General features: G+C 33.3%; 3 protein-coding genes across 5 annotated transcripts; 2 read left to right on the top strand and 1 right to left on the bottom strand.

Moving 5' to 3' along the window:
- The first annotated feature begins 491 nt into the window (after window positions 1–491).
- Window positions 492–14682, top strand: LOC108562359 (very low-density lipoprotein receptor-like). Of its 3 annotated transcripts, XM_017920657.1 has the most exons (11): window positions 494–586; window positions 1877–2619; window positions 2825–2953; window positions 9987–10103; window positions 10161–10283; window positions 10341–11081; window positions 12293–13366; window positions 13475–13546; window positions 13717–13829; window positions 13915–14070; window positions 14488–14681. In XM_017920657.1, the coding sequence occupies exons 2-11, from the start codon at window positions 2547–2549 to the stop codon at window positions 14533–14535; spliced, it is 2646 nt and encodes an 881-aa protein (XP_017776146.1). In that variant the 5' UTR covers window positions 494–586; window positions 1877–2546; the 3' UTR covers window positions 14536–14681. The 3 variants fall into 3 exon arrangements, with proteins under 3 accessions (XP_017776148.1, XP_017776146.1, XP_017776149.1); XM_017920659.1 differs by lacking the exon at window positions 13475–13546 and having other exon boundaries at window positions 492–586; window positions 14488–14682; XM_017920660.1 differs by lacking the exons at window positions 494–586; window positions 1877–2619; window positions 2825–2953 and adding an exon at window positions 8988–9132.
- Window positions 14683–14823: 141 nt separating this feature from the next.
- On the bottom strand, window positions 14824–16096 carry LOC108562360 (3-ketodihydrosphingosine reductase). The gene is made up of 2 exons (XM_017920661.1): window positions 15132–16096; window positions 14824–15075 (listed from the first exon to the last, which is right to left on the bottom strand). Exons 1-2 carry the CDS (start codon window positions 15897–15899, stop codon window positions 14881–14883), a joined length of 963 nt encoding a protein of 320 aa, XP_017776150.1. The 5' UTR covers window positions 15900–16096; the 3' UTR covers window positions 14824–14880.
- Window positions 16097–16280: 184 nt separating this feature from the next.
- LOC108562352 (protein SZT2-like) lies at window positions 16281–27487 on the top strand. Its single transcript, XM_017920646.1, has 31 exons — window positions 16281–16386; window positions 16630–16825; window positions 16881–17023; window positions 17077–17553; window positions 17615–17768; window positions 17822–18042; window positions 18092–18210; window positions 18272–18389; window positions 18438–18573; window positions 18624–19042; window positions 19098–19310; window positions 19371–19489; window positions 19550–19765; window positions 19909–20221; window positions 20321–20505; window positions 20633–20751; window positions 20808–21186; window positions 21283–21517; window positions 21574–22112; window positions 22162–22234; window positions 22290–22656; window positions 22711–23067; window positions 23123–23378; window positions 23433–23595; window positions 23657–23932; window positions 23980–24099; window positions 24158–24383; window positions 24443–25230; window positions 25284–25448; window positions 25507–26729; window positions 26785–27487. The coding sequence occupies exons 2-31, from the start codon at window positions 16786–16788 to the stop codon at window positions 27485–27487; spliced, it is 8862 nt and encodes a 2953-aa protein (XP_017776135.1). The 5' UTR covers window positions 16281–16386; window positions 16630–16785.
- Window position 27488: the final 1 nt, after the last annotated feature.

The raw sequence follows: 27488 nt of genomic DNA, 5'->3' as shown, positions 1-27488 counted from the left end.
ATTGCATGTGAATACGTGCACTCATAATATACAGATTCAATGTTTTAACATATAAAACAATATAATTTCCAGATGACGCATGACTATTTGATAAATAAATACAAATAAATTTAAATAACAAAAAAACAGGAAAGTCATACACGTGTATTATATAATTTACTTATATATCGATTTAACTACACGATAAATGCATTTCACTATAAGAATAAATTTAAATAGTTATTGTAAAGGACACGAATTTCGTTTTGAGTCAATTAACAGGTATTAGTATAAAAGCCTTGTGATGTAATTTTATGAAGAACATTTATATTAGCGAAAACTAATTCTAAAAAAAAATAAATTGTATGAAAAATAATTATAAAATAGATGTTAACTAATATGAAATATTGGGCAAAATATCTATTTTATTTTTATTATTGTATTGTTTTTAATAATTTATTGTAACAACTTTTTGGAATTACCTTTTTTTATAGACAAATGACAACTACATCCAGGCAAACGATGCGGAATATTGTAGAGCTTTCAACCGAGACGACATGCGTCTTCCACAAAGTCAACATAGGAAACAAATGCACGAGAATTACAGGTAAATTGTAAATTTTAACACAAACATACCGGTTTGATACAATTTATTTAATCATCATCATTATTTTTATGTATCAATTTTTTTATATATATTATTTTTCAATTAGACAATATATTTTTATAAAATAGTTAACTTCCCTTTATAGCTTATATATTAATATATTAAGAATTTGTAGATTATTAACAAAAAAAATTCATCATTTATTAATTGATAAAAAATACTCTAAATAAAAAGTAATAAATATTATAAATCACAATTAAAATTTGTGTAAAAATTGACCAATAAATATTGTTAAATAATTGAATGCTGCAGCAGTTTTAGTCAAATAAATCATTTCATGTAATCTTTATTTGCACAAAAATATAAGTATTACGTACTTAACTACCAGTTATAAAACTGCTTTTATGTGTGTGTCTGTGCATGTAAATGAGTGTGCTTCTGTGCATGAATGTGTGCGACCTCACGCCACTCCTGGACTATAGCCAGATTCATTAGAAATTAATTTACATGCATCGATAATTCGAAGGGAATATTTTATGATTTATTAATAATTGTAATAGTTATTTAAATTTCCAATGACTGTACTAATTCTACTAATTAAATGACTCCTAATTGTTCCTAAAAAAATACATTTACATTTAAAATTATTAATATCTAATTGTGTCATACTAAAATAATTTCATTATTTTTATATTAGCAAAATCTAAATTTTATACAAAATTATACTATAAAATTTAAATTTTATGCATTAAATTTATAAGAATACGTAATATATCTTAAACATGCAACCAGCGCCATCTGTTATCAGGCATACTTTTATCTCTAAAACTGCTCATCCTTGTAATTTTACAAATTTTTAAGTTTCAATGTCATTCTTGTTTACAAAATAATCGAGGATTTTCACATCATGAACGTGAATTAAAAAAAAAATAAAGCAACTAATCTCAGTCAATGTTAATACCGTTAGAGTTGTCTGTCCGACAGGTTGTTAGTATGAAATTAAACGGTCGTTATTCGTTAACAGGAAGAGCTTCCTGTCTGCACAGGTATGACTATAACATCACCTGTTGTAATTTGAGAAATGAACAAGAGAGGGCATTTAAATGTAATTATTGATTCGTGGAATATTAATGTTTAGTTGATGACTTTTGATGATTTTTATTTCGAACTTTCCAGTGTTGTTTTGTTGAGTATAATCGCGATTCTTGGAACTGTAGGCTGCTTTGATTGAATTTATTTGATTTTTGTTTTGTTTTTGAAGACTATTGATTGATCTGATGTTTCGATTAGTGTTACAGGAAGGAAGAGATGTGGAAAGGGTAACAGGTAGATCCCGGGATTTTGGCTCGATGAGATCATGGGTGCGCAGCGATGGTGGGGGGAACCGGTGGGTACGTCCAGGGTTTGCCCTGAGAGGCGTTACCCTAGTTTCGACCCCGAACCCTAGACCCTGGATGTGGGATGCAGTGGACCACAGCTTGAGTTGTAGAGACTACACCTACATCAACGGCAAGGGCGTGCGTTGCGCAGTCTCAACGGAATACGGAATTTACACGGGTGCGCGGCTCACTTTCGCCAAATAAAACGTATTTTAAACTAGTCATCGTATAGACGAGGTGTGACACACGGCCACAGCGAATTGTTTTGAACGAACAACAATCTCTGGGCCGATGGCTCGACAACACACGTGTGATTATTAGCCTGTGCTCCATCCATCCATCAGATCACACCAGGATAACTTGAAGCAGAGCACAACACATATCAATTTATATATATATATATAATACGTATATATCTACTCCACAGACAGTCTGCGAAGTGGTGGAAAAGTCGTACGAGGATCGAGAGGAAGGGAAATATATAAATATACATATATATACCTATTATATTATAATATAATAAAAACAAGGCGAATAGGGAGACACGTTCGATTCGCAATTTATGTAACCCAACAACAGCTATGTGGAAGTACCTTATGAACTACAGTGTTATATGTGCTGCAATAGTCTTGTGTTCAAATTTGCCCAATAACGGTGAGCCCTACAATTCCATCCCCCAAAACTGCACGAACCGCATCGAACGGGATCCCGCATCTGTAAAGATCATCTTCCTTGCACGCCCTCCATGCCATTGTCACGATGTTACCGCTACTACCACCAACCACAATTACCATCAACATCAATAATATAGCAATATTTTTTTCAATGTGTTAAAAGGATGTACATTTATCGTTTGTAGAGTCCAGCGTGTGTTCGATAAGGCAGTTTCAATGTGAAAATTTGAAATGCATCTCGATGACATGGACTTGTGACGGGGAAGACGATTGCGGCGACAACTCCGACGAGATCCCCAAGAAAACCTGCAACAGTACGTATTAAACCAAAAAAACTATACACTATTCTATTTCTAAATCGACGGCCCCGAGATCGTCGTTCAGTTACGATGCTTGCGTTCCATTCGTTCAGAAATACCGTGAATCAGATGATCTCTGATCTTCAATTAGCATGCTTTATTAAGAGTTCGTCGGCGAGCAGATCGATTTGAAAATAGCAGTTATAATAATTGTAGAACGCTGATCTAATAGCAAATCTGATAAATAGTGTAAGTAAAAACAATCATTTATATATCCATAACCTATAAACAAAAACAAGTCCGCCCAATGAAATCAAAATAGAACTGCTTAAGTAAATTAATATACCAATGTATTGTTTCTATAATTATATCTAAATTTTCATATATATATATAAAAAGATACACATGTTATCTAATGACAGTCTACATTTTTTAGAAAACAGACAAATATGTTTTCAAAACAATATTAAAACTTTAAGTTTATTCCTTATATTCATTTTTAAACCTGTAAATAATACATGCAAACTACGTTAAATTATTTAAAATCTATTTTGCTTAAAATAATAATAAAATTTATTACATAGACAAATATAAAATTATATCGTATTTATATAATTATAATAAAAGAAAAATAAATTATATGTTACAAAATTTCATTGAAATATCTTAATACAAATTAATATATAAAATGAAGAAAAATGTTTCGTAACCAAGTATTTTTTACGTAATTTGTACTTACAATTCTTATTTTTTACTGGCACTGCATTATGTAAATAATTATAGAATTTATATTAATGACAACGTGATTGATTAGGTAATTTATTAATTGTCTAAAATGAACAATATTTTGACAATTTAATATATTTCTTCGATTTGTAATAAAAAGTGTCAACTTAACATTTTATCAATAATTTGATAACTTCTACTAATGATTTGTTATCATAAATAATAGTATAAACAAAAGATCTATCAGATCATATAATTATTTGATCATTTGATTGATTGATTAATTATAACTAGTAGTTAGAAATTACACTAGGATTATATGAAGAATAAAATAGAAAATTAGATTTTTATTTTTAATTAATATTATTAAATTAATATAAACAAACGATTGGTTACGATTCATCATAATTTGTCTAATGATAAATAATAAAAATATATAAACTGTTTTAGTTGATTGCATATAATCACTACAAATATAAGAGTAGAAGAAATAATTATTCTACAATAGGTTTTTATTAATAATTAGATAAGTTATATTAGTGTAATCAATATTTTCGATTGATAATAATGATTAGATTTTGAACAACTATTATGCTATTACTAAAAATATCGTAGCTGTTTTCCGTTTAAAGTACAAAACAAACATAAAATTAAACTTTGCTCAACGGCCTTTGTGCTTGTTGCCTTGACGTAAGCAATGTAAGAAAACAGTTGTTACATTCTTTCCTTCGTTATTTGTTTGTTTTCATAACACTAGATGGCGTTGATTATATAATGTTGCTTTGACAGTACAAGAAAGTTAATCAACATTTTCGTTTGCGGATAACGACGGTTGTAGTGAAGCCACTTTTTGATAAAATAATTGTATAACATTTATATAATAAATACTTTATCGATCTAGTTTTTTGTTATAATGTAATTCAAACAATTTTTCAAAAAAAACTAAACTATAAAAATGTATTTTATATTAATTCGGAAACTATGACGATTTAAATTGTCTATTGGTATACATTGTATACATTGTCAATGTGTTTCAAATTTTACAAAACTGGTGAAAAAATCTTTATTTTTATTAATTTATTAATTTATTTTTTTATTTATTATTTAATATATAATAAATATGTTTTTAAGTAAAAATCATTGTGTTAAACTTAATTATAAATATTATTATTATAAGAACAAAAAGCTGTCAGATAATTAGAATGTCATAAGAGGTGCTGATAGCATATACATAAATTTCAACAACTCTGTTAACCTTTTGATTATATAAATGGTTAAAAAAAATCAATTATCTTAGATTAAATGCATATTGTTTATTAAAACAACCCATATCTAATCGAAAAGCGATGACTTTAGAAACAGTCTAATTACAGTAATTATTAATTATAATACGTTAATTTATTAATCAATTTTATTATAATTAATATTAATCTTTAAATGTATATTTACTGTTACATAAAGTTTTATTTTGATTCAAACATCCTTGTTGCTACTGGAAATAAAATTGTTTTTTCGAGATGAGCAAAATATATTTTTTAAACTGGTGGCAATCGCAAGCCCGACAACCGAAATCCCNAATCCCGAGTGTATTGAAATCCCGACGTTCGAAATCCCGACAATCTAAAACTTAATAAGATTATTAATTGTTCTTATTTATTGTTAATAACATAAACTAATTTTATTATAGAATATTTCTTATTCTTAAATTTTATAATGAATAAGTCAACGTAAAAAAAAGTACAATAATAATTAATATTATTTATTGTTATTAAGAATAAATAACAACAATTAATAATCGGGAAAAAGAGCCATCGACCTAGGTCTTAAAAATATTTTTTTCAGTATCCGTCGACCTATTAACATATAGTACAATAATTTAAAAATGTTATTTTAGAAATTATAATAATAAAAGACACTGTCGGGATTTCGATTGTCGGGATTTCGATATATTTGGGATTTCGATACAGTCGGGATTATGGAAACATATAATTAGAATTAAATTATATAAAAAGGATAAACATAAAAGTGAGCAGATGTATGTAAATAATTAGTATTTATTACGTAATAAAAGTGGACAGTGTTGAATTAGAAAAAAATCTGTCAAAAAACTTTTAACCTAAAATTATTATTAATTTGTGTGGTTTAAATCTATTCTATTTAGATCCTCGATTAGTCCGGTTTCAAAAAGTTCGGGAACCGAGGTATTTTTGCATATCGTATTGCACATTTTTCATGTGATAATTACTTAAACTGACCAAGTATATATTATGATTATCAAATGAATATTACGTCAATTAAATGAAACTAACAAATCAGATTTGAACATCGAAATAGTATGTTTTACGCGTACTACAAAATTGTATTTTTTTTTATTTTGCTTTAATAAGCGTTTTTGAATCTAGTAAATATTATTGTTTATTTGTAAGAATATTTATCTATCGTCATTCCGTATAATGATCTGCAATTTTAATCAATGCTATTGACCGAAACATCTAAAGAGTCCAATAATAATTGCGTTGCTACTAGACCTATATTTCAGCCAAATTATGTTTATTTTGATGTTGTCCACTTGCATGTATAAATAAACTGCTTTGGTAATAGTGTCATGTTTATTACATATTTACGTTGTATATTTAGTCTCTACAACGTGCACATGCGGATTTTGTTTTTGTTATTTAAGGAAAGTACGTTTTTTCTTTTGCTTCAACGCCATTCAGGTTATTTGGTTGATTTTGTTTTTCTAAAATTTTGGATAACACTGCAGAATCAATAATATACTGATTGAAACGCAATAAATATTACGAATAACCTTTATTATGTGTTATTATTAGCAAAGGTTGTTCAAATCTGATCTATGTTGATCCGGACAAGTGAATCCATTCACGTGTATACGTTATATATTTCCGTGTTTATGTTTATATCTGTACTCCAAAACAACTTAATACTTTTTAATTTAACTTAGACTTAATTTACTTTTACTTAGATTAAAGAACTTTTATCTTGCATTTTTTTAATAACAAAAAAAAAGATTCAACACAAATATTTAACTCTAAAATATTAGTGGTTTTTGTCTAAATCAGTTTGAAAACTGATGCAATCATTAAAATTTTGTGTGCAATTTTAAAAACTATGAAACAGATATTCTTTATAAATTTCTCGATAGCGTTATAAATGATTTTGCAACTACAACTAACAAGACTTTCAATATCTTCTTCCTGTTCAACTTTCTTTTTTGTTTCTCTTTCTCTTGCATTTCTAAGAGATTATTTTTATAGCACATATGGCTTCAGATCAATTGCAAAGATGTTTAGTTTCATTTTATTTTTCAAAATTTCTATAGTAAAATAAAATTATATTAGATGTGATTTAAATTTGATAAACTTTTTAATACATCTGTTAATAAAATTAATGAATTAAATTGTTGTCGTTGCCCGATTATAAAGTATCAAATAAATTGTTATTGGAAAATATTAAAAAAAAACTTACAGTTCGCTGTAGATTTGAAATATTGCAGTAAAGATTCAAAGTTTACAAACTGATTATGTCAATTGCACATGCAAGAGATTACAACATATGTTGAATGAGTGTACTAAAACGAATAGAGCGAATGTTTTGATGGACATTGCGAGATCGCCGCGAGTGCATTGCATCAGCCCGAGCGAACGTGCTGATTTTATAGAAAATAAACAAGAAATTAAAATCAATTTTTTTAAATTAATAAATCACAAATTAAATTGTACATAAAGTTCATAATCATATTTCCTACTTTTTAATATATTTTTTTTTTCGTTCTTATTGTTTTCGCATAATAAAAAATATATATAATTTTAAAGACAAAATATCTATTTTTGTCCCAAAAATATTTATTCTAATATTTATTGCAATAATAAATTATAAAGGTCTTTTGACCAATTTGTTCTAATAAAAAAAAACTGTTGAAAGAATGCAGTTTAATGAAACGTGAAATGTAGGAAGGAATTAACTGAAAATATCTATTTCAATTATATATGATTTGCCTTTCAACAAATAATGCATGAAGAATGCCAATGCAACGTCCGTATTGCATAAGCCAAAGGAAATGGATTCGAACATAAGATAAATCATAAAAGGTAGCAATTTTAAACACAAAATTCAATATTGTTATTTTAAATTATTTTCTTTGGAAGAAGATAAGATTTAATAGAAAATTGTTGTCTTATTCAGAAAAATAGAGGATGCGAATGGAAATAAATTATTAAAGAAAGTAAATTACTTGATGAAAGAAGCAGTTAAATTGATGAAAATTGAATGATTTATGATCAGTTAATTGAGATCATTTACCCCTACTTCGCCGACCCCTTCTATATACGATTAGGATGAAATATATTTGTTACAGTTGTTATTGTTTTTTTGTTCATTTTAAACTTTATTATTTAGTATCAGTTTTTAAAGATTTGATTTTCCAAATAAAAAAAACTTAATGTTCCTGAGCTATTTTAGATCATTTTAGATCAAATAAGGTTATACAATATCTTAATGTTATGATATTATACATAATTTTAATTGTAAACATTTGATGAACATCAACTTCGTGGAAATTATTTAAATAAAAAAAAATGCAGATGGTAAGTTTTCATTCTGATGCAATAATCGCGAATTCAAACATCATCGTCATTTCCAAGAATTACTTCTGAACTGCAATTACTTTAATGATCATTCAAAAAAAAAGTTACTAAATGTGAGTAAAGTTTAATTTAAAAATAATAGTTATTTTAATTCATATACTGTATAATTTTAATAATAAAAATAATTTCAATAGCCCTTTGTATCAGTTGCCTTTTTATTACTGTATATGGTTGTTTTTTAACTGATGCAATAAACATTATTATTATTATTTTAAGATTAATTTATTAATCGAAATCTTTCAATCGCTATAGAAATAATAATAAATAAGAAGTATATAATATTAAAATTAAAAGAAATAGTGTTGGGGTGTTGCATTAGCTACATTGAAAAGAGTAGATGATGCATATCGAAGGTCTTGGGTTGAGGTGTTTACTTAATAAAAGAAACTAAAGTAGTAGAATAATTCTAATAGGAAATAAATGTCTAAAGATTGGCTGTATCCGGCATGCACATCCGTATTAATGCATGGAAGATTGTATCGGTTATCTAGCTGCGCATTAGGCGGTACCCTTTAGCCAGTGAATAAATAAATAAATAAAATGATAGTGGGGAAAAGAAGTAACGAATGCAAATTATCAGTGTCCGAGCGGCCGACGCCGATAATAATAATGAGAGTAAATAATGGCCATGGAAAGTACGATTAAAAACTGGTTGTTGCTACAATTGCAGCCTCAAAATCGAATCAGACGCGAACGTGTAAACATCGAAATTATCTTGAGCAGCAGAGAAGATGCTGCACAGCAAGTTACCAATAGCCATCGCGGCCCTTTCCATTTGGATAGCGGTCGCAAACGCCGCGAGCGGTGAGTTATTTCTTCGATTTTCCAACGATTTCTTGTTTTCCCTTGCACGAAGAGAAACTCGAGCCAAACGCAACATTTAATTTTTCACTTAGTGACAACGATATCCTTCCCCATTAATTACTTAATTAATTAACAAAAAGATAGCGCAATCTAAATTATTGTTATTTTCATGTTTCGTTGTCGATAATATATAATTTTTTTTTTTGAATTTTTGTTATGCTGTTGTCAAGGTACAAGTTAAAGATTTTTACCCGAATTATCGTGGCGTTTGCAAAATCATGCTGACGCAACAATAACGGCACCCAAAGAAGCGGTGAGAACAAGGGAAGAAATGAAGAATGTTAAAGAAGTAGGCGAAGAAGTAAAAAAGAAAAAAGAGAAAAAGGCGCGCGACAGAACGAGACTGCTTTCAAGATAATTGGTGCAAGTGGTGATGCAAAACCTCATCGTCTTGCAGTTTCCAATTGGCCAGCAATTCCAACGACTCGTTGTATCGTGCAAGTGCGCAGTTTGAGAACGGCATTACTGTAATTATATAGCAAGCTTTCTGAAAGGAGACGTGAAAAAATAAAAGCAAAAAAATAATAATTCCATTGCGCGTTACGTGAAGAAAACGAAGTATTTGGAAACATGTTTATGAAAAATATTTATTGCTATTTATAGCGTATTTTGCTACGTTTGCAATCTTATATTTACACTGTCGCGTATGTACATCTCTTTGGTATTTTTTCTTATTATATTTTTGTTATTTTTCATTGAGAAACGCACGCGACTGATAAAGCGAAGCGCCGTCTAAATAACAAGACTTGTTGATAAACACTCTTCTATACTTTTTTTGTTGTTGTCTTGTGCAGGAACTTGCAGCTCCAGTGAGTTCCGTTGCGACAATGGTAAATGCATACCATCCCATTGGCAGTGCGACTCGCAGAAGGACTGCAACGATAGCAGTGATGAAACAGAGCATACTTGCAGTAAGTCCATCGATATTTCGTATATGTCTTTATAGTCACGAAATTCGTTCGTTTCAGGGCAAAAGGTGTGCGGAGCCGATGAGTTCACCTGCAGAACTGCACCTGGGGAATGTGTACCGCTGAACTGGGTGTGCGACGACAACCCTGATTGTTCCGATGATAGCGATGAAAAATCTTGCAGTGCGTTAATTATACAAGTCTTTAGCTTTACAAATTAATTTCAATACTTTCTTACAGATGAAACGTGCAGAGCAGATGAGTTCACGTGCGGAAACGGGAAATGCATCCCGCAGCGCTGGGTCTGCGACCTGGACAACGATTGTGAGGATAAGACGGACGAGAAGGACTGCGCCCCGGTGACATGTTCTTCAGAGACTGAGTTTCAGTGCTCAGAATACCACTGCATCTCAAAACGGTGGAAATGCGATGGTGATTCTGACTGTTTGGATGGCAAAGATGAGATTGGTTGTGCGAAGACACAGCATCAGTCATTCTGCCTGTCGCATGAATTCGAATGCGGAGATCGCATCACCTGCATTCACAGGGCCTGGTTATGTGATGGTACGAAAGACTGTTTAGATGGCACCGATGAGTCCAAGGACCACTGCCAGAATATCACATGCAGAAGTGATCAGTTCCAGTGCGGCGATAGGACATGTATTCCGGGACACATGCATTGCTCTGGTCAACCGGAGTGTACGGACGGCAGTGATGAGAAGGATTGCGAGGTCGTGCCACCTAGGTGTGATCCTCGAATACAATTGGATTGCGGGGATAACAACTGCATTTCGTTGTCCCAAGTGTGCGATGGTAAGCAAGACTGTCCCGCCTGGGAGGATGAACCTAGGGACCTCTGCGGGAAAAACGAGTGCCAGATAAACAATGGGGGCTGCCAACAAAAATGCATTGACACACCAGCTAGTTACTATTGCGACTGTGAACCTGGCTACAAATTGGCAGACAACAAAACATGCAAAGGTAAACTATAAACATTATTCACTTATAAAATGCTGGGTCGCAATATTTCACAGAAGTTTTTTTTTATGACTTTTACATTATTTATTGATATGATTTTGTCACACTTTCTGGTTAAATTTCGAAATTAATTGCTTTTACTAATATTCTAATCCGTAACTTATGATACAGACGAAATGAACTCTTGTAATTACGAAATTAATTCGTTCTCTTAGTTACACGAATAATTGGTTCTGATATATATTATTATATATATTGAGAATATACGTTGCATGCAATATTTCAGCGAAAGTAAGCCATCACTAGACGTATAGACGTATGTTAAATTATTCAAATCCAGATAAATACGTGAAGTGGAATACACGATTAATTCGCATTCACAACTTTTCCGCGCAAATTTCCTGTTTCTTGGAATTGTGTTTGAAGGGTTATAGCTTTCAGATATTTCATTTAAATCTAATATTTCTACCCATCTAATTTTATTATTTTGTATTTATTACTTTGTTATATAAAGTTTTAATAAACAAACTTTCTGCGTATTCACACTTGCGATTTTGTAGAGAAAATCGCCGTAATTTCAACTACAACTGTGATTTAATTATCTACGTTTGCTACCTGCAAACGTCCTATATTAATCCATCAAATAGATTACATAATTGATACTGTTGTACATACTAATGCAATTAGGTCACATGATTGAAGTATGCACGCTTCCACATTCCACATATGTTTGAAACAACGAGATTCTCGAAATATTTATACGCTGAACAATCACAATATTTTGCCTTATTGTAATCATACATAAAAACGATATTTAATATAATATAATGCATATGAATGTTTTATTGAATTCGATGACTTGCGAATGAGAAATTAATTCAGAAGCCCGTACGTAAGTCAATATATGAATATTAACAATAAATATTCCTAATGCAAGTAAATGTTATTTCATGTCATATACCAAAGATTATCAATATGAAACTAATACAATGTATGAATTATTGGTCTTCAATGTTTCTAAACTAAAATATCACTAGTTTTACAGATCTGGAATAATTAGTTCTTAGCGTATCTATATAAATATTTTTTATTATTGACTAAACATAGAACCATTTTCAAGGTCGTTTGAATATTTTTAGTAATTTGTGATAAAAAAACAAATTAATAAATGAACTATGGATGTAAATTGATGATTGTATAATTATATTCTTCAGATATCAACGAGTGCGAGATTCCTGGAAGTTGCTCACAAGATTGTATAAATGATAAAGGCACGTATAAATGCGAGTGTCAGCAAGGTTACATGAGGGACCCGAGGGACTTGACGAAGTGCAAGGCTACCGAAGGTCACGCTTCCTTATTATTCGCACGCAGAAGGGATATTCGTAAGATCTCTCTAGACCATCACGAGATGACGAGCATTGTGAATGAGACCAACGCCGCGACTGCTTTGGATTTCGTTTTCAGAACTGGTATGATCTTCTGGAGTGACGTGACTGACAAGAAAATTTACAAGGCGCCAATCGACGAGGGAAACGAACGCTCCGTGGTCATAACCGATGATATAACAACGTCAGACGGCTTAGCTGTCGATTGGATCTACAATCATATCTACTGGACCGATACAGGTCGTAATACAATTGAGTTGGCTAATTTTGAAGGCCAGATGAGAAAGGTCCTGATCAAGGATGAGCTCAAGGAACCAAGGTCCATAGCGCTGAACCCCATGGATGGTTGGATGTTTTGGTCGGACTGGGGCAGTGAGCCCAAGATAGAGAAAGCAGGAATGGATGGATCGCATAGAAGGGCGATTGTCTCTTACGAGGTGACCTGGCCAAACGGTCTCACTTTAGATCTGGTCAAGGAGCGCGTCTACTGGGTGGACGCTAAATTGAACGACATATCTTCATGCGACTATAACGGCCACGACCGTCGCGTCATTCTGCACTCAACTGAAGCTTTAAGGCATCCGTTCTCCATCAGTACCTTCGAGGACTGGCTTTACTGGACCGACTGGGATAAGTCTGCCGTCTTTAAAGCCAATAAATTTACCGGCAAAGATCTGCAACCTGTGACAGCGACAGAGATGATACACAATCCGATGGTCATTCATGTGTATCATCCATACAGACAACCCGACGGTGAAAACCATTGCCAAGCTGTGAACGGCCACTGCTCTCATCTATGTTTACCAGCACCCAGGATCAATATACACTCTCCACTTATATCCTGCGCTTGTCCAGACAGTTTGAGAATGTTAACCGACGGATTGACCTGCGTCCAAGATGGTGAGTACATTTTTCGTAAATCTTTTCATATTTATGATGTAAATACTTATTTGCATATTACTTTTATTACATTTTTTTATTATTTTTTTTATTATCATTATTAATTAGCAACAACAACAACCACTCAAATTCCAGTCACCCACTATAATGATAATTTAGAAATTGAAGTGACCACCGGCAGTGAGTATTGACATTTTGTTGGTTTTGTTTTCTTAGTTGGCTTGTTCTCTTTTGGTGATGGTTCTACGTCTACACGTTTTCGTTTTTTCTTCACAACTAACATTTCCATTCATTTAACAAAGAAATAATTGCGCTTGTACCTTACTTATGCAAGACTTTTTCCTTTCTAGGTACTACAAACAAAAACGGTTCTCTGAATGTCGTTTCTGAAGGCTCCGACACTGGAATAGTTGCTCTAATCTCAATTTTAGCTTTAGCGGGTGTTATATTTTTCGCTGGAATTGTAAGTTACCTTTATTCTTATAGAGCTTTATCGCATTTATCGGCTGTTATTTGTATGTATATGATATTAATAACAACTTTTTCAGGGAATTTACTTTATTTACCGTCAATATATGAACAGAAATAGGACTTCAATGAACTTTGATAACCCAGTGTATCGGAAGACAACAGAAGATCAGTTCTCTTTGGAGAACAACTCCTTCAAACAGAATCGAATGTATCCGAGTACCGTTGGTGAAGAGGTAAGAGCACTCACTCTAGAATATACTACAGCCAAATAGGTTGTTTAATTTAGAATGATCCAAATTGACAAGAATCTTGAGAAGTCGTATTTTTGTAATGTACTTTAATGTATTATAAAATGCCGTGCCAATATCTAACTATTGTAAGCTTTAAAACCAAACAAAAACAAATAGACAAGTATTATAGCTTATAGGTATATATCAGTATTCATTAACGAATTTAGTCTGCTTTGGTAATTTAGAATTTAATGTCATGGAATTTTGTGTCATTTTATTTGTTTCATGCATCATAATATAATGAGAGTATTTTTGGTAAGTCACATTTTAGTTCATTACCATCTAAAATAATATTTTTAAATTAATCGGATGCGATCTCTTCAGATATAAACAATATACATGTTTTTCTTTCTTTTTCAGGCGGAAGAGCCACTTACGAAACAGACGAATAGTACTGAATTTGTATGAAAGTACCTTATATGCTGCTCATTTATCCAAAGATGTATTAGATAAAAAGAATATTAGCATAGCAATAATTCTGGGAGTGCATGGAAACACAAAAGAAACATTATAAGAAAGCAGCATTTCACATTCTTGTCTCGTTTTCTTTAACTTTTTATTATTATTATTATCATCGTATATTATATAAAGTTTATATGTATGTGTTTATATGTGTGCGTGTGCGTGCGAACCCGAGTGGTTAAGAACATATTATTTTAATGCTGTTTTAAGAATTTGTAAATATATTTAATGTAATTTCCTCTTTATTTTCTATAAATCATATTTAAAATATACAAGCAGAAAATAAACAGTTTACTCATTCTTCCTCGAACATTTGGTAACCGTTTTTTGGAATGATCTTAAGTAGTAAGCTGAGATCAGTCTCAGAGGACTAAGTAATAGTGCTTCCAGTATCAAATCAAAGACATAAGTGAAAGGAGACATTCCTACGCAAAGAGTCGTTAGAATCCAGCTTTCCATTCCGATGGTACTAAAGAAACGTCCCTTCTAAAAACGAAAAAATGAAATAATCAATTCACTAATAGAAAACATAATGTACATACCAAAGAGTCTTTGATTATATTTTTGGCTACATCTTCAGGTTTGTACAAGCCCGCTGATTCGGATATGAGTTGAGTTTCCAGTGGCTTTGATTCATTCTCTATCTCAAAACCTGGTGTGTTTGTATCTGCTGGTAGTGCTAAAGTTATTGAAATATTGTGATCTCTAACTTCCATATGCAGTGCCTCTGACAAACCCCTTAATGCAAATTTAGTACAAGCATATACAGTATATCCAAATATTCCACACAAACCACCCTGTGATCCAGTGATTACAATAACACCATCATTCCTGCTTTTCATTTTTGGAACAATGGCCCTTGTTGGATAGATGACACCATATAAATTTACATCAATCATAGTTTTAATATCATTTGGTGATAAATCTTCTAGCTTTCCACAAATGGCCATTCCCACACAATTTACAAACATGTATATTGGAAGCTCTTTATCAATGGTATCAATCTTCTCAGACACTGTATCCCAAATAGCACAATCAACACTTACAGCTTGGAATTTCTGTTGTGAATTTATTTTATAACTTTCAATCTCTTGTATTGCTAACTGTAGCCTCTCCTGATTCCTTGCAATGATTGTAACATGAGCACCCTTTTGTGCAGCCTGCATTCCAATTGCCTTTCCAATCCCACTGGAACCACCAGTAATGCATACATGTTTACCAGTCAAATCCCTCTTGATAGTTCTTCTTTCACTGAAGAATTTTATAATGAAAGTTATTATTAACACAGGCAAAAATATAATAAAGATCATTTTTAATACAACTGTGTTGGACTTTTATTTTTCCACAATTAAACACTAATTATTTCAATTATTATTCAACACACGTTATCTGCCAATCCGGACACCTGACTTCTAAGACCTATTGGAGACAATTGGACTTATGTACATGTGACCCCTCCCAACACGAAATTATTGATTTTGTTTTGAATTTAATTGTGAGGTTAGAACATTCTGTCAGTTATAATAAAACATATTTAATTAAAGTATAAATTATAAATAATTGTTCATTGAAATTCATTCATTTATTCATCTTGTTACGTAAGTTTATATAATTTTTTTTTATGTTTTTGACAGTTGACAATTTTGAATGTTGATTACGAGTTTTGACAAAATGTGACATAAACAATACATGTAAATATAACCTCTTTTTTTGTGGTGGAAAATTCAATAGAAATATCCTTGTACATAGAATTCCTATTGGATTCCGTAAGCAGATTAGTTTAATTAGAGTGGACATGTAAGTTTAAGTAAATTGTAAGATATGATTATCTAATGAATAAAATAAATATATTTAAATGGTTGTCAGCACTTGTGACCTATTATTTATGATTGAGTATAACTTCAAAGTTAAAATGATTTGTTGTTGTTTGTTACTATACAAAGAGACAGTGCCTGTGGTGAATATTATTATACACAGATAAAAGTAATGATAATGTTGTACATTTCCATTATATTCTCCACCATTCTTCATTTGTTTTAGAGTACAGAAAGATCAGTTAAACAACAGAATACAGTGCAAGAGATTGTTTGCATAAGCTGCATATAAATACAGATAAATCAGTGAAACTAATGGACTTTGCTCCTATCAGTTTGCTGTATTGTGTTCATCAATTGTGCTAATGAGTCCAATAACAGAATGGACTTCGATGAAGCAAGTCACATGACCTTAAATAATGGTAAGTTATAACAATTTTTATTCTTCATGAAAAAGGTTAATTGTTTGATTTTTAGATTTCTTTGACTGTCATGCAGAAACTGCTGCAAAAGTATTTATTTTGATGCCAAAGGATGTGCCAATATCCAGGGCATCAAGATTACAATGGTTCATAGAACATTTAAATAAGTTGATAACAGCTTCTGCCTTGGAGAATTTAGTAATGACAATAATAATTGAAGTTGTGCATAATAATTGTAATTTTATTTGTAGAATGGCAGTAGTAACAAACTGGAAATATTGTCAATAGTACCAGAAGATGGTTGCAAAGTCACAAATGACACAAAATATCTAGTTACTAATTCCACGAAAATCGTTTATGTTTCACAAACTTATCGTTTTGTTTATTGTTTGGATATGAGTCCGTCCCAATCTGCAGTTGACATTATTCAGGGAAGAATTTTATTTGATGAAGTTATTAATTGTTTCAAGACAAGCTTGCTTGGGCTATGCAGCGAGTTTATGATTCCTTGTAGCAGAGTGCCTTTGCAGCCATCAATATATCTAACAGTCATTATAAACACGCCGTTCTTCATAAGTCCAGCTCAACAAGTCATAGTTAAAGGCGTCAGAGTTTCTAGTCATAATATCCAGGAAATAATAAAGCTGGTTCAAGTGCAATTTCATCATTTAGAAGGGAAAATCGCTGAAGTTTCAGCTAAAGCTTATGACCAAATTGATCTGCAGATGGTAAGAATAATAAGAAAAAAAAAAGTTTTATATAATATTTAAATATATATTCTCTCTGTAGATGGAGAACGAAGATATGTACGGTGGTTTATTTGATCTCTGCGAGAACGATTGTATTGCAAATATACAAATGGTTTCGCCCGATGCAAATTTTGTAAATATGTTAAGATACTCAATGCTAGCAATCCAGCTGCTACCTGAAAATAGTTCTAGCCGTAAGAATGTAACAACATTTCGATAGAATTCTTTTAATCTAAGTACTTTGCAGATATTATTGTTATTACTGACGGGGTCGTTGCAATGCCCGATTCCAGTATTCTGGAATCGTTGTTATATCAGTTACATTATGACAGTATAGCAGTCTCATTCCAAAAAGTTGGTTCTCAATTTAAACCTGACAAAAGTGTAGGATATGTGCCTTATACCGATTTGCTAATATTTCTATCCCACTCCACGTTGGGTTCCATTTTAGACGTGTTTCCTGCTCACGTAAGTTTACTTTATTAATATTTCTTGACGTTATTATGCATGCTTCCAGAAACAAGAATCTGAGAGTATGAACATCTACCAGGAGTTATATTTGTTATGGTCATTTCATACCAACTATCAGCCGTCTTGCGGTATTATACATGATAATTTAGATGAGAAAATTCATTTGTATGTTTAATAAATCCAGCAATGCCATCAATTACTAATAATATCTTAACTTGACTTATAGCAAGACACAATTAGACCGGTCCCCGCCACTCTTATCGAAACGACAGGCAGAGGAAAAGGTCAACTCATCCTTGTCGCTATTAGTTTCAAGAAGGATGCGAGAAGGTTATACTGTGAACGTAAGTACTAGGCATTCATATCAACGCCAGTTAATGTAAGCATTTCAGATGGTTAGCTACAATAACGGTTTGTTAAAAATCAAACTGACCTTGCATTGGAAGACCTATATATTCATTCACTACGAGTTGACAGCTCCTTGGCCATCGCCCAAACAACATACTCACTTAGACATAATAATAACTGGTACTTATAATCATATGCAACTAGTTGCGAAACTAATAACGATTTTTTAGCGCCGTACGAGTTTTTGCATGACATCACTTGCATTATGAAAAAGGAAACTAAGTCAACTTTTCGTCAAGCCGTTTTCGAACGGTTTTGGATCCGATCAACGCAATTGGCCACTAACGAAAATGTCCTGGCTCAGCAGCTTTCCTCCTTCGAGAATTCCAACATTTGGGCAACTCTTCCGGAAAGTGTCCGCAACGGCATACCGGTCTTTGTTGCAAATACTGGAGACATAGTTAAAATATCTTTTGCGCCAAATGATCCCATATGCAGTAAGTTCTCGCAAATATGGCAACCAATCTGTTATATGGATACCAGCAATTGGCGTAAATGGTTCCACACGCACAGACTCTCTTTGATATTGAAACATGACCAACCTTTACCGAAACACATGCATTTATCCAATTCATCCGGCAGATTCCAGGTATAATAGTTAATATCAATTTATTATTACGATTACTATATTTTTAATAAAACAGGTTGTGCAATGCAGACAAGCCGCGTCCGCTCTCTATGGTATGTTAAGTGATTGGTCTTCCTTTGTACTTGTTGACAACCATACCTATGTAAAATTGCTCAAGAGTGGTAATGCATCGAATTGGTTCTGCGTCGTCAGGGTTACTTCTAAACTACCCTGCGCAACCATTATCCTGGGTTTCATCACTGGAACACCTGGTCAGATGCGATATCAGGTATGTATCAAGCTTAAAGAAAAATAAATTCTCAACTATCATTGAAATGTAAATACGAAGGTATGTGAAGAACTGAAGCGTGAATTAACATCGTTATCATATTTGTCTACCGCACTGAAATCCAAAGAAGACATCGGATGCACTTTGTTGTTGAAGCCTCTAGAAAAGATTTTGATTAGGTATAATTACTATCAGCTCGATTCGTAATCTTTCATTCATTTTCGAATCTTAAATTTTAGATATGAGAGAATACCGACTAATTTCCACACCGTCATTTTCCCGGATGGTACAAAGAATTCCGTTCAAACGTTACCGATATCGCCGTTTGCTGGTACTCTATTTACAACACTCTCTCGATATTTATTTCATCAGAGGTGGATTTGGCGCGCTACGCATTTATCAAATGAAAGACTGGACGTTGGTTCATTAGCAAGGATTCTAGGAACTTTAACAAGGTAAATTAAGTTTATTTTATTTTGTTAATGGCAACATTTTGGTCTTCGACGCCTATCTTCCGCTTGGTGCCTAATTGCACCCTCGCTGATTGTATTTTATTGAAGAGATATAAGAAAAATACAACTTTTAAATGTGCTTTCAGAATGCGTATAATGGAGGGATTTAATTTTGCTCATTCCGCTTCTGGGATTATAACGATGGTGAAAGAGTTGCGGATGAATGCTCCACACTCTAGCTGCGTTATTCAATACGTGTTATTTCCACCTCATAGTGCCTGGTGGATGGAAAGAGCGAGTAGCGGCGGAGGTTCTGAGGAAGAAAACGAATCAGATTCAGACTCTTTGTCGCAGATTGTAACCGAAGTTTGGATTGAGCCGCAGTTTGGATCAGTCATTTCAAATTCATCTAGGGTATCTTATATGGACGGAAAGCGGTATTACGAACTTGCTGATGTGGTTAGTAGTTTACAGAATAAGCTCGACTTGTCTCGGTCATTTTGCGTTATGTATATATAAATACCGAACAAACTAAATAGACTAAGTATTCCTATTTAGATAAAAATGATGGACAAGAGATGCATCCATTCGTTGCTTACATTGGAACACCTGATTTACATGTGTAAAGGAAAAGAAAGCTATGAGAGTGGGATACCGATGTTCTCGCCATCACCGAAACAGACAAGGGTATTCCAACCTGACGCATTGACAAATCAAAATTACGCTATGGATAATTCTGATACGTAAGCTAATAAACTTAATTATCGCATCAATGTAACTGTCGTCCAATATTAACGATCATTGCAATGGCCCAGTTATTATATAGATTCACAACGGCAAAAATAATGTACTAACTATCCTTTTATTTAGAAAATATTGGAATCCTACTTTGGTACAAAGGATTCAAAATGTCGCATTCAATTTTGATCCAATTAGTATTCTATCGCAATGTCAACAGTCTGAGCTAATCTTTTCCATGTTCATTGAAGGTAGGTTGCTTATTAAAGATTATCAGTAAACAAATGTTCACTTAATCTGTTTTCAGACAAAGAACAACTTGGAGACAACTCCAACAAGATTTTGTTGAACAACATCCACAAACACGTTTTGTTTTACTTGAATGACTGCGAATTGGAGTTGAGTTCTGAAGACAGTACTAGGTTTACCAAACAAGTGCGCAATAAAGGAGTCTCAAACTTGAGCGCCAATACTTCTTGGCGATGCTATGTTAAAGGCGTGTCTGAAGTACACGTAATACTCACGATGATCCCCGCGTCTATAGATGATCTTAAACAAATCCAAGATGAAGATATAAATCTTCCAATATATGTTTACAACTGCCCTTTGGCTTTCTTGGTGGATTCTCATGTCAATTGCCTTGACACAAATAAAATTTTCAATAAAGACGTTTTCGAGGATCACAGGTTAGTTAGTTAGTTTTCTTTTATTTTTATAAGTTATGTGTTTAGTGCAATGGAAGAAATCAATCAACTAAATATGAAAACTTTAATGATTTTCAGATTTAAAATCAAAGTTACAGAAGAACCTAAACTGGAGCATGAAAATAACGATGAAATTTACAATAATGTCAGGCTATATTGCAAAGCTGTTGTTGTGGCACATTCTAGGTGCTTTGCAAAGTCTGTATATTCAGCATTACATCGTGAAGCATTCGTAGATAAAAGTGATGTAGATGCAGCCATGGGTCAGTGCGTTAAAAATTCATATGAGATCGACATAACTCATTATTTGAAAGTAAGAGATCTACAACGATCGATAAATACAGTTTAATTAATGACCAATGTTTGCAGACTATTTGTAGCCACATTAAGGATAATAAAACTAATGAATCGCAATGCTGCAACGAAATGAAACCCGTACACCGTTTGATTAAAGAAAAATTTCTCAAGATAATTAGTGACGCCTTTAATGTGATACCTGAAAATGAGTACTACTACTATTGCCAGAATTTAAATAACTATGGTAGTGATTCAAAAATAGCAGATAGCGATGATGATGAAGAACCGCCGAGCCCACTTTATGAAATACATTTCAATGACAGCAAATCAGAAAAGCCTACAAATATTTCCGTGGATGAGGATGACGAATTCAAATATTGCAGTCCCCTATTCTTACATTTTATTTGCATAGTGAAACTCAATAACCAATTGGTACAGATGCCTGCAAAAATTCTACCCACATGTTTAGCTGATCTCATTAATCCGATAGATATATCAGATTTAAGCAAGCTTAGTGTCATCTTGGAGATGGGACTACTCACGTTACCTAACGACAACGCAAATTTGAATGCTAAGAATATGACAAGAGATGAGCAAGGATATAGTTTTGAGTAAGTTCGTGTAAAAGTAACTAGAATTTATCAAACATGTATGTTTTAGATACAAAGATCTTGACAACTTGCAGCAAGTCAGTGAGGTGCAAAAGATTGCTGTACAGAAGTTTCAGGATGAGGTTAGTTAGTTATATGGATAAGTAACGATGTATTCAAACTGCGTTTTCATTTCAGATAAAATGGTTATTACAAGATGAAATTACAACAGCGTTACTGGACATTGAACCTGTAACATCCGATACTTTGCAATTTGTTATGAAGCATGTCACAGAGAGCCATAACATCAGGTGCTCATGCATCCTTGAGAAGATCGATCTAAACTTCGTTTATAAAACTAACGAGAGCTATGAGAAATTTGTTCAAAAATTCTGTTGTATCAATATTACTAATTATAAACTGTGCCAGGAAGGCGATCTCTACTACCTAGTTAAAAACACAAACTTCGATGACGAGGTGCAATCTATTGATGGGACTTCAATTTATAAGTCGAATGACAATGCAAGCGATATTTCAAGCATCGATGTTGACGATATCACGCTAGGTAATTACCAGCAAATAGTACCACAATCCATTAACACCATCTCGCGACTTGCAGAGTTCGACGATGATATTGACGACGAAATTGAGAACTACAATTGGTTACTTGAGTTAAACAATAAAAGACCAAATCTGCCAAACTTCTGGTTGATCACGCAAATTGAGAAAGACGTCGTTACTGTTTATTTCCATTGTCGCTTTATACATTTGCCTACGATACATGTTAGGGCTTACGTTGATGTTCAAAAAAGCATATTGGATGGTGTCAGAGAGTTATGCAAATGCGTGAATCAATCATTGTTATTGAAATCGCTGTATGACACACGTATCTGTAATGAGCTGCTTGAGCCCGCTGACAATTATCAAGATTGGAGTGAGAAGTCCCAAAACACCTTTCGTTCAACGAGTATGGATGGTGAGTATCATATATTATCGATCATTTAATATATAATTGACTATCAATAATGTAGAAACATTGGACGATGCAGAGTTGTTTCAAGCAACGCATATTGAATCGACTGTGAAGTTTAAGGTAGGGTACTTCAGTTGTCCTGTAGTTTGGGCGATTCCCTTCACCCTTCACCAAAGGCTTAAAACAGGCCCCAATAAACCGGGTTTATCCATTGGAATTTCGGCATTGAAAACTGTATTGGAAAAGTTCTCAGTAACTAATCGAAATAATATGTTTGTATATAGCGACAGCAATGATGACGTGTTCTACTTGCGGTAAGTAACTGCGCCTACTCTGATAGTCCCCTTATTTCATAACTCCTCTTTTAGTTTACACGAAAATAGTATGAATTCTTCTCATAGGGGAATGCATGTGAAATCTAACGAATTTGAGCAGCCTGTTTCTCGCAGCCCTTCGATCACTTCGCTTCCAATAGGTCCTCACAGAAGCAACCTTGCACGATCCGATTTTAGCATTTCATCAACCACAAGCGTAATAAGTAGAACTATTATAAATGTACGAGCATGTTTAATAATCCATATGAAAATTGTAGTCAGACGTTAGGCCGAGGGTGCAATCATTCGGCGAAAAAGATACATCAAAAGAAACATGTAGTAATGAAGACATTGTCACGCTCAAAGTGTTCGGAATAACAGATGCCAAAGATGATATACGGCTGCAATTGACGCAGGTTTTGCAAAACCGACTAGACGATGCAGTTTTGGAATTACTCTCAATTATGTTGTCCAGAAACGCGATGTGTCCTTTGACACCTGAAGATGTTCATTTCTTACAGAAACCTTTCAGACCTCCAGAACACATTATAAAGGTACTTATTTAAATTGCTATCTGCTAAAAATGATAATTGTTTTTCAGCTATCTATACCGAACCACTCAGTACAACTCTTAGATGCCTTCATACATTATTTAAAGCAAAACCTTTTACAGTTCCTAAATGTGCCTAAGTATACGGATTCCCGTTTGAGCCACTTCAAGGTAAACGAGATATTATTGTATTTTATTTTATATACTAAAAGCTTTCTTATTTACATAGGATTACACCGAAAGCGATAGAAGTAATAATCGTATGACTGAAGAAAATATCTTTATTTATAATCAAAGCCAGAATCCGTCTTCAGGAAGTAGAGGGATAGCATGCATTGCTATGGCAATAATTGATCGACCATCAAGTAGTGGACAACACGCCCAGTCATACTCTTTAGAAGAAGCAACTTTAGACTTTGAGGGATCCACAGCATCCACAGTATTGACAGACGAAGGTAATTAATTCCAACTATTTGACATAAACGATTAATATTATTTGTATGTACATATTTAGATCTACTTCCTTCTATATATTTGGAGTTTCGAATTTGGAAACAAGGTCGAGTGAACTATGACATTCTTCATGAAAAACTCTGTGCGGCCACGAGTCACTCCACTTGGGATATTATAATGGAATACTACTTCTTAACATTTGAATTATGTGTAGAAGATAACTTAAGATCCGATTCGTTGAGGTTGCAATCTTTTATGGACGAGATACACGTTGATGTAAAATTAGATACATATTTAGTGTCATTGGGTGGCCAGAGTTCAAAGAGACAAAAGGGTTACCTCAGTCCGCAATACAGTAATGAAGATATGGGTAGTAAACGGCATTCCAATTTGTATTTCAAGCCTATGGAACTTGGTGATGACGGATGCCTACGGGACGAATATCAAGAAAAGATCCACGATTGGTTAGAATTTGCCATCGACTTGAAAGTACCTGCGATTAAAAAAATTACCATCAACTTGACTCATCCAAATCCGCTGCACAGCACACTGAAGGAAGTGCAAACTATCATCAACATGTTTCAACAAGAATATGTCAAATGTTTCACGTTCGAAAACAATGCATATGTGCCTTATGTATATTCATTATCAACTGTCAGCATAATTGTAATATCAAGGAATTTCGACCAGTGGAAAATCTCAACTTCCCCAGCGGAGTCGCAGCACAATATCCCCGATGATATTCGCTCACAAACTAACAAACACAGCCAAAGATTTATGCACACCTTCGTCGCAGAAAAGTTGATTCCACGTCAGAAATTCCTCTGGGCCATTATTTCGTCTCGCTCGGTAAGCAGCACCTTTTACGCAAGTTATATAATAATTAAATATTACAATTGCAGGTTGAATTATACGTCTATAACTGGGCCAAAGATAATGTCATAAAATTACGTTCGTACTGTGAACAAGTTAACAGTTGGTTAAACGTCCGGGCTTCCACTTTAAACGCTAGTTGTGCTCAAAAAATTGGACTATTTCATAATCAACCAATTGACCACAGTAGGATGGTGATGCTTTTCATTATTTTATACATTGTACATTCTAAATATTTAATTTATATTTCAGCCCAATAATCCATACTTAAATTGCATAGGCGACGTTGAAGCTATGAAACGATGTCCGAAGGATAAGTCAAAGAAAGTTGTTCCACTGGATAACGTATTTTTGGAGTCTTTTAGAAACAATTATAAACATTTGCATGTAGACTGTTTAGATACAGTGGCGATGTTCACTTTAGAGATGTCGGAAATTCGTAAAGCAAACAAAAAGCATAGAGACGATTCGAAAAAACTGTATTCCATGTATCAAACAAGAACAAATTCCAGCACAGAATCTCAGATTCAGCTGATGCTGCAAAATTCACGCATAATCCACTACTGCCACACACCTATATTGTTTTTAACACGATGGAGATTACAGTCGGCAGCTACAAGAGACTATAATTTAGCAACTCCGGTTTCTAGATTATCCACTCCTCCTGAGGAAGCCGAGGAATGGCACGACGAGTTGTATAGATCATTTGCTACTGAGTACAAGAGATATTTGCAAACTTTGGGATTTATGACTCTAGAAATAGATACTAATAGTAAATCTTCCGCCAAGGTTATCAAATCTGCAAACATCGATGATGGTGGTGTGGTTTATATGCACAAAGCAATCATATTGGGAGGTATTCTCTTATTTAGCATTCACCTAAAAGAGCCGTTTTTCATAACAAAGCTCTACGCCTTAGAATGCAATCGCATTCAATTAAATGCACGTTCTCCGATAAACCAATATATTCAAACGTTTCTAGACGAATGTGATACAATTAAATCTTCCATGCATTTACACTCATTCACGTACGACTTCCATCTAAGATCAATATATAATTATATATCTAACAATCAAGGATATAGAGTTTGCAATGGATACCATTTAATTCAGTTTCTCGATGATTTTATGAAATATTACAATAAAGCACCGAATTATGCACGCAATTTAGTCCATGCCGATTCGATGATCATCGGAAATCTACTAACAGAAGGGAAGCAACTATACACATACTTGCTAAGCAATGTGAAACAGTACAATCTAAGCGTTGTTAGCATGCACAATATTGGAGAAGGCACGGAGTATGTGTTAATACAAGTAAGTAACATTTCTGATGTTACATATCGCGATGCCCAGGATCGTCAACACACAGATGACTTTGATATAACGCTAATAATATCTAACATATCAACAACTTATAACAACAGTGACAACGTTATACATTTGAAGTATTATTTGATACTGACGTCTGGAAGGTAAGAAATCATACGACAATAAATAATAATTTTATTCTATACTTTAAATCCGTAGAGAAATGTATCCTAAAACAGAAGTTGAAAGAAAACTTGGAAAGTTCCGCACTGTCTCATCTACGAGCAGGACAGCCATAATGGAATCAGAATACGCGAAAGAGATGCCGGACGATTGCGATAGTGACAAAAAGTCAGAGTCAGATCGTTCGGAATTGACTAACTTGACGCAATCAACAACTGACGATGAATCAGGCTGTGAACACAAAGCAAAGCGACAATCGCCAAACATTGAGATCAAACCCGAATCTGTTAACTACCTCGGATACTATTCTTCCCATGAACAGCTCATGCAGCAGCTTATATTAAATTGCGCAGATAATACGAAGAAAACTATAAAAGAAATGGTGACGCAGGGTACAGTTGATTGCAGGACCCATTTACTTTGGAATAAGCTGCTGACCAACCAGGACATCGGTCAATTAACTTTTGACGAATTTGTTGAATTGAAAGGATTGTCTAAGCTTGAAAGTTTAGGTGATATTCATCCCAATTTAGGGTCCCTGATCAATCAGCCTCTTCACTGGTTCCAGGGACTTGCCAAGTTGTTGCTGTATAAGTACCACGATCAACATAGATTTTATGTCTCCGAAGATGAGAATATACAATACTATGTAATACTTCATCCACGTTGCACTGGCGCTTTTATGTTGCTTTCCATCGATATGCATACAGCTAGAGGCGTAAGTTCGCATCATGCATAAT

Source organism: Nicrophorus vespilloides, unplaced genomic scaffold (assembly GCF_001412225.1).
Source record: "Nicrophorus vespilloides isolate i.1.1-1 unplaced genomic scaffold, Nicve_v1.0, whole genome shotgun sequence".
Lineage (NCBI taxonomy): Eukaryota > Metazoa > Arthropoda > Insecta > Coleoptera > Silphidae > Nicrophorus > Nicrophorus vespilloides.
Note: the sequence above shows the minus strand (reverse complement) of the source record. Positions and strands in the feature narration are given on the sequence as shown.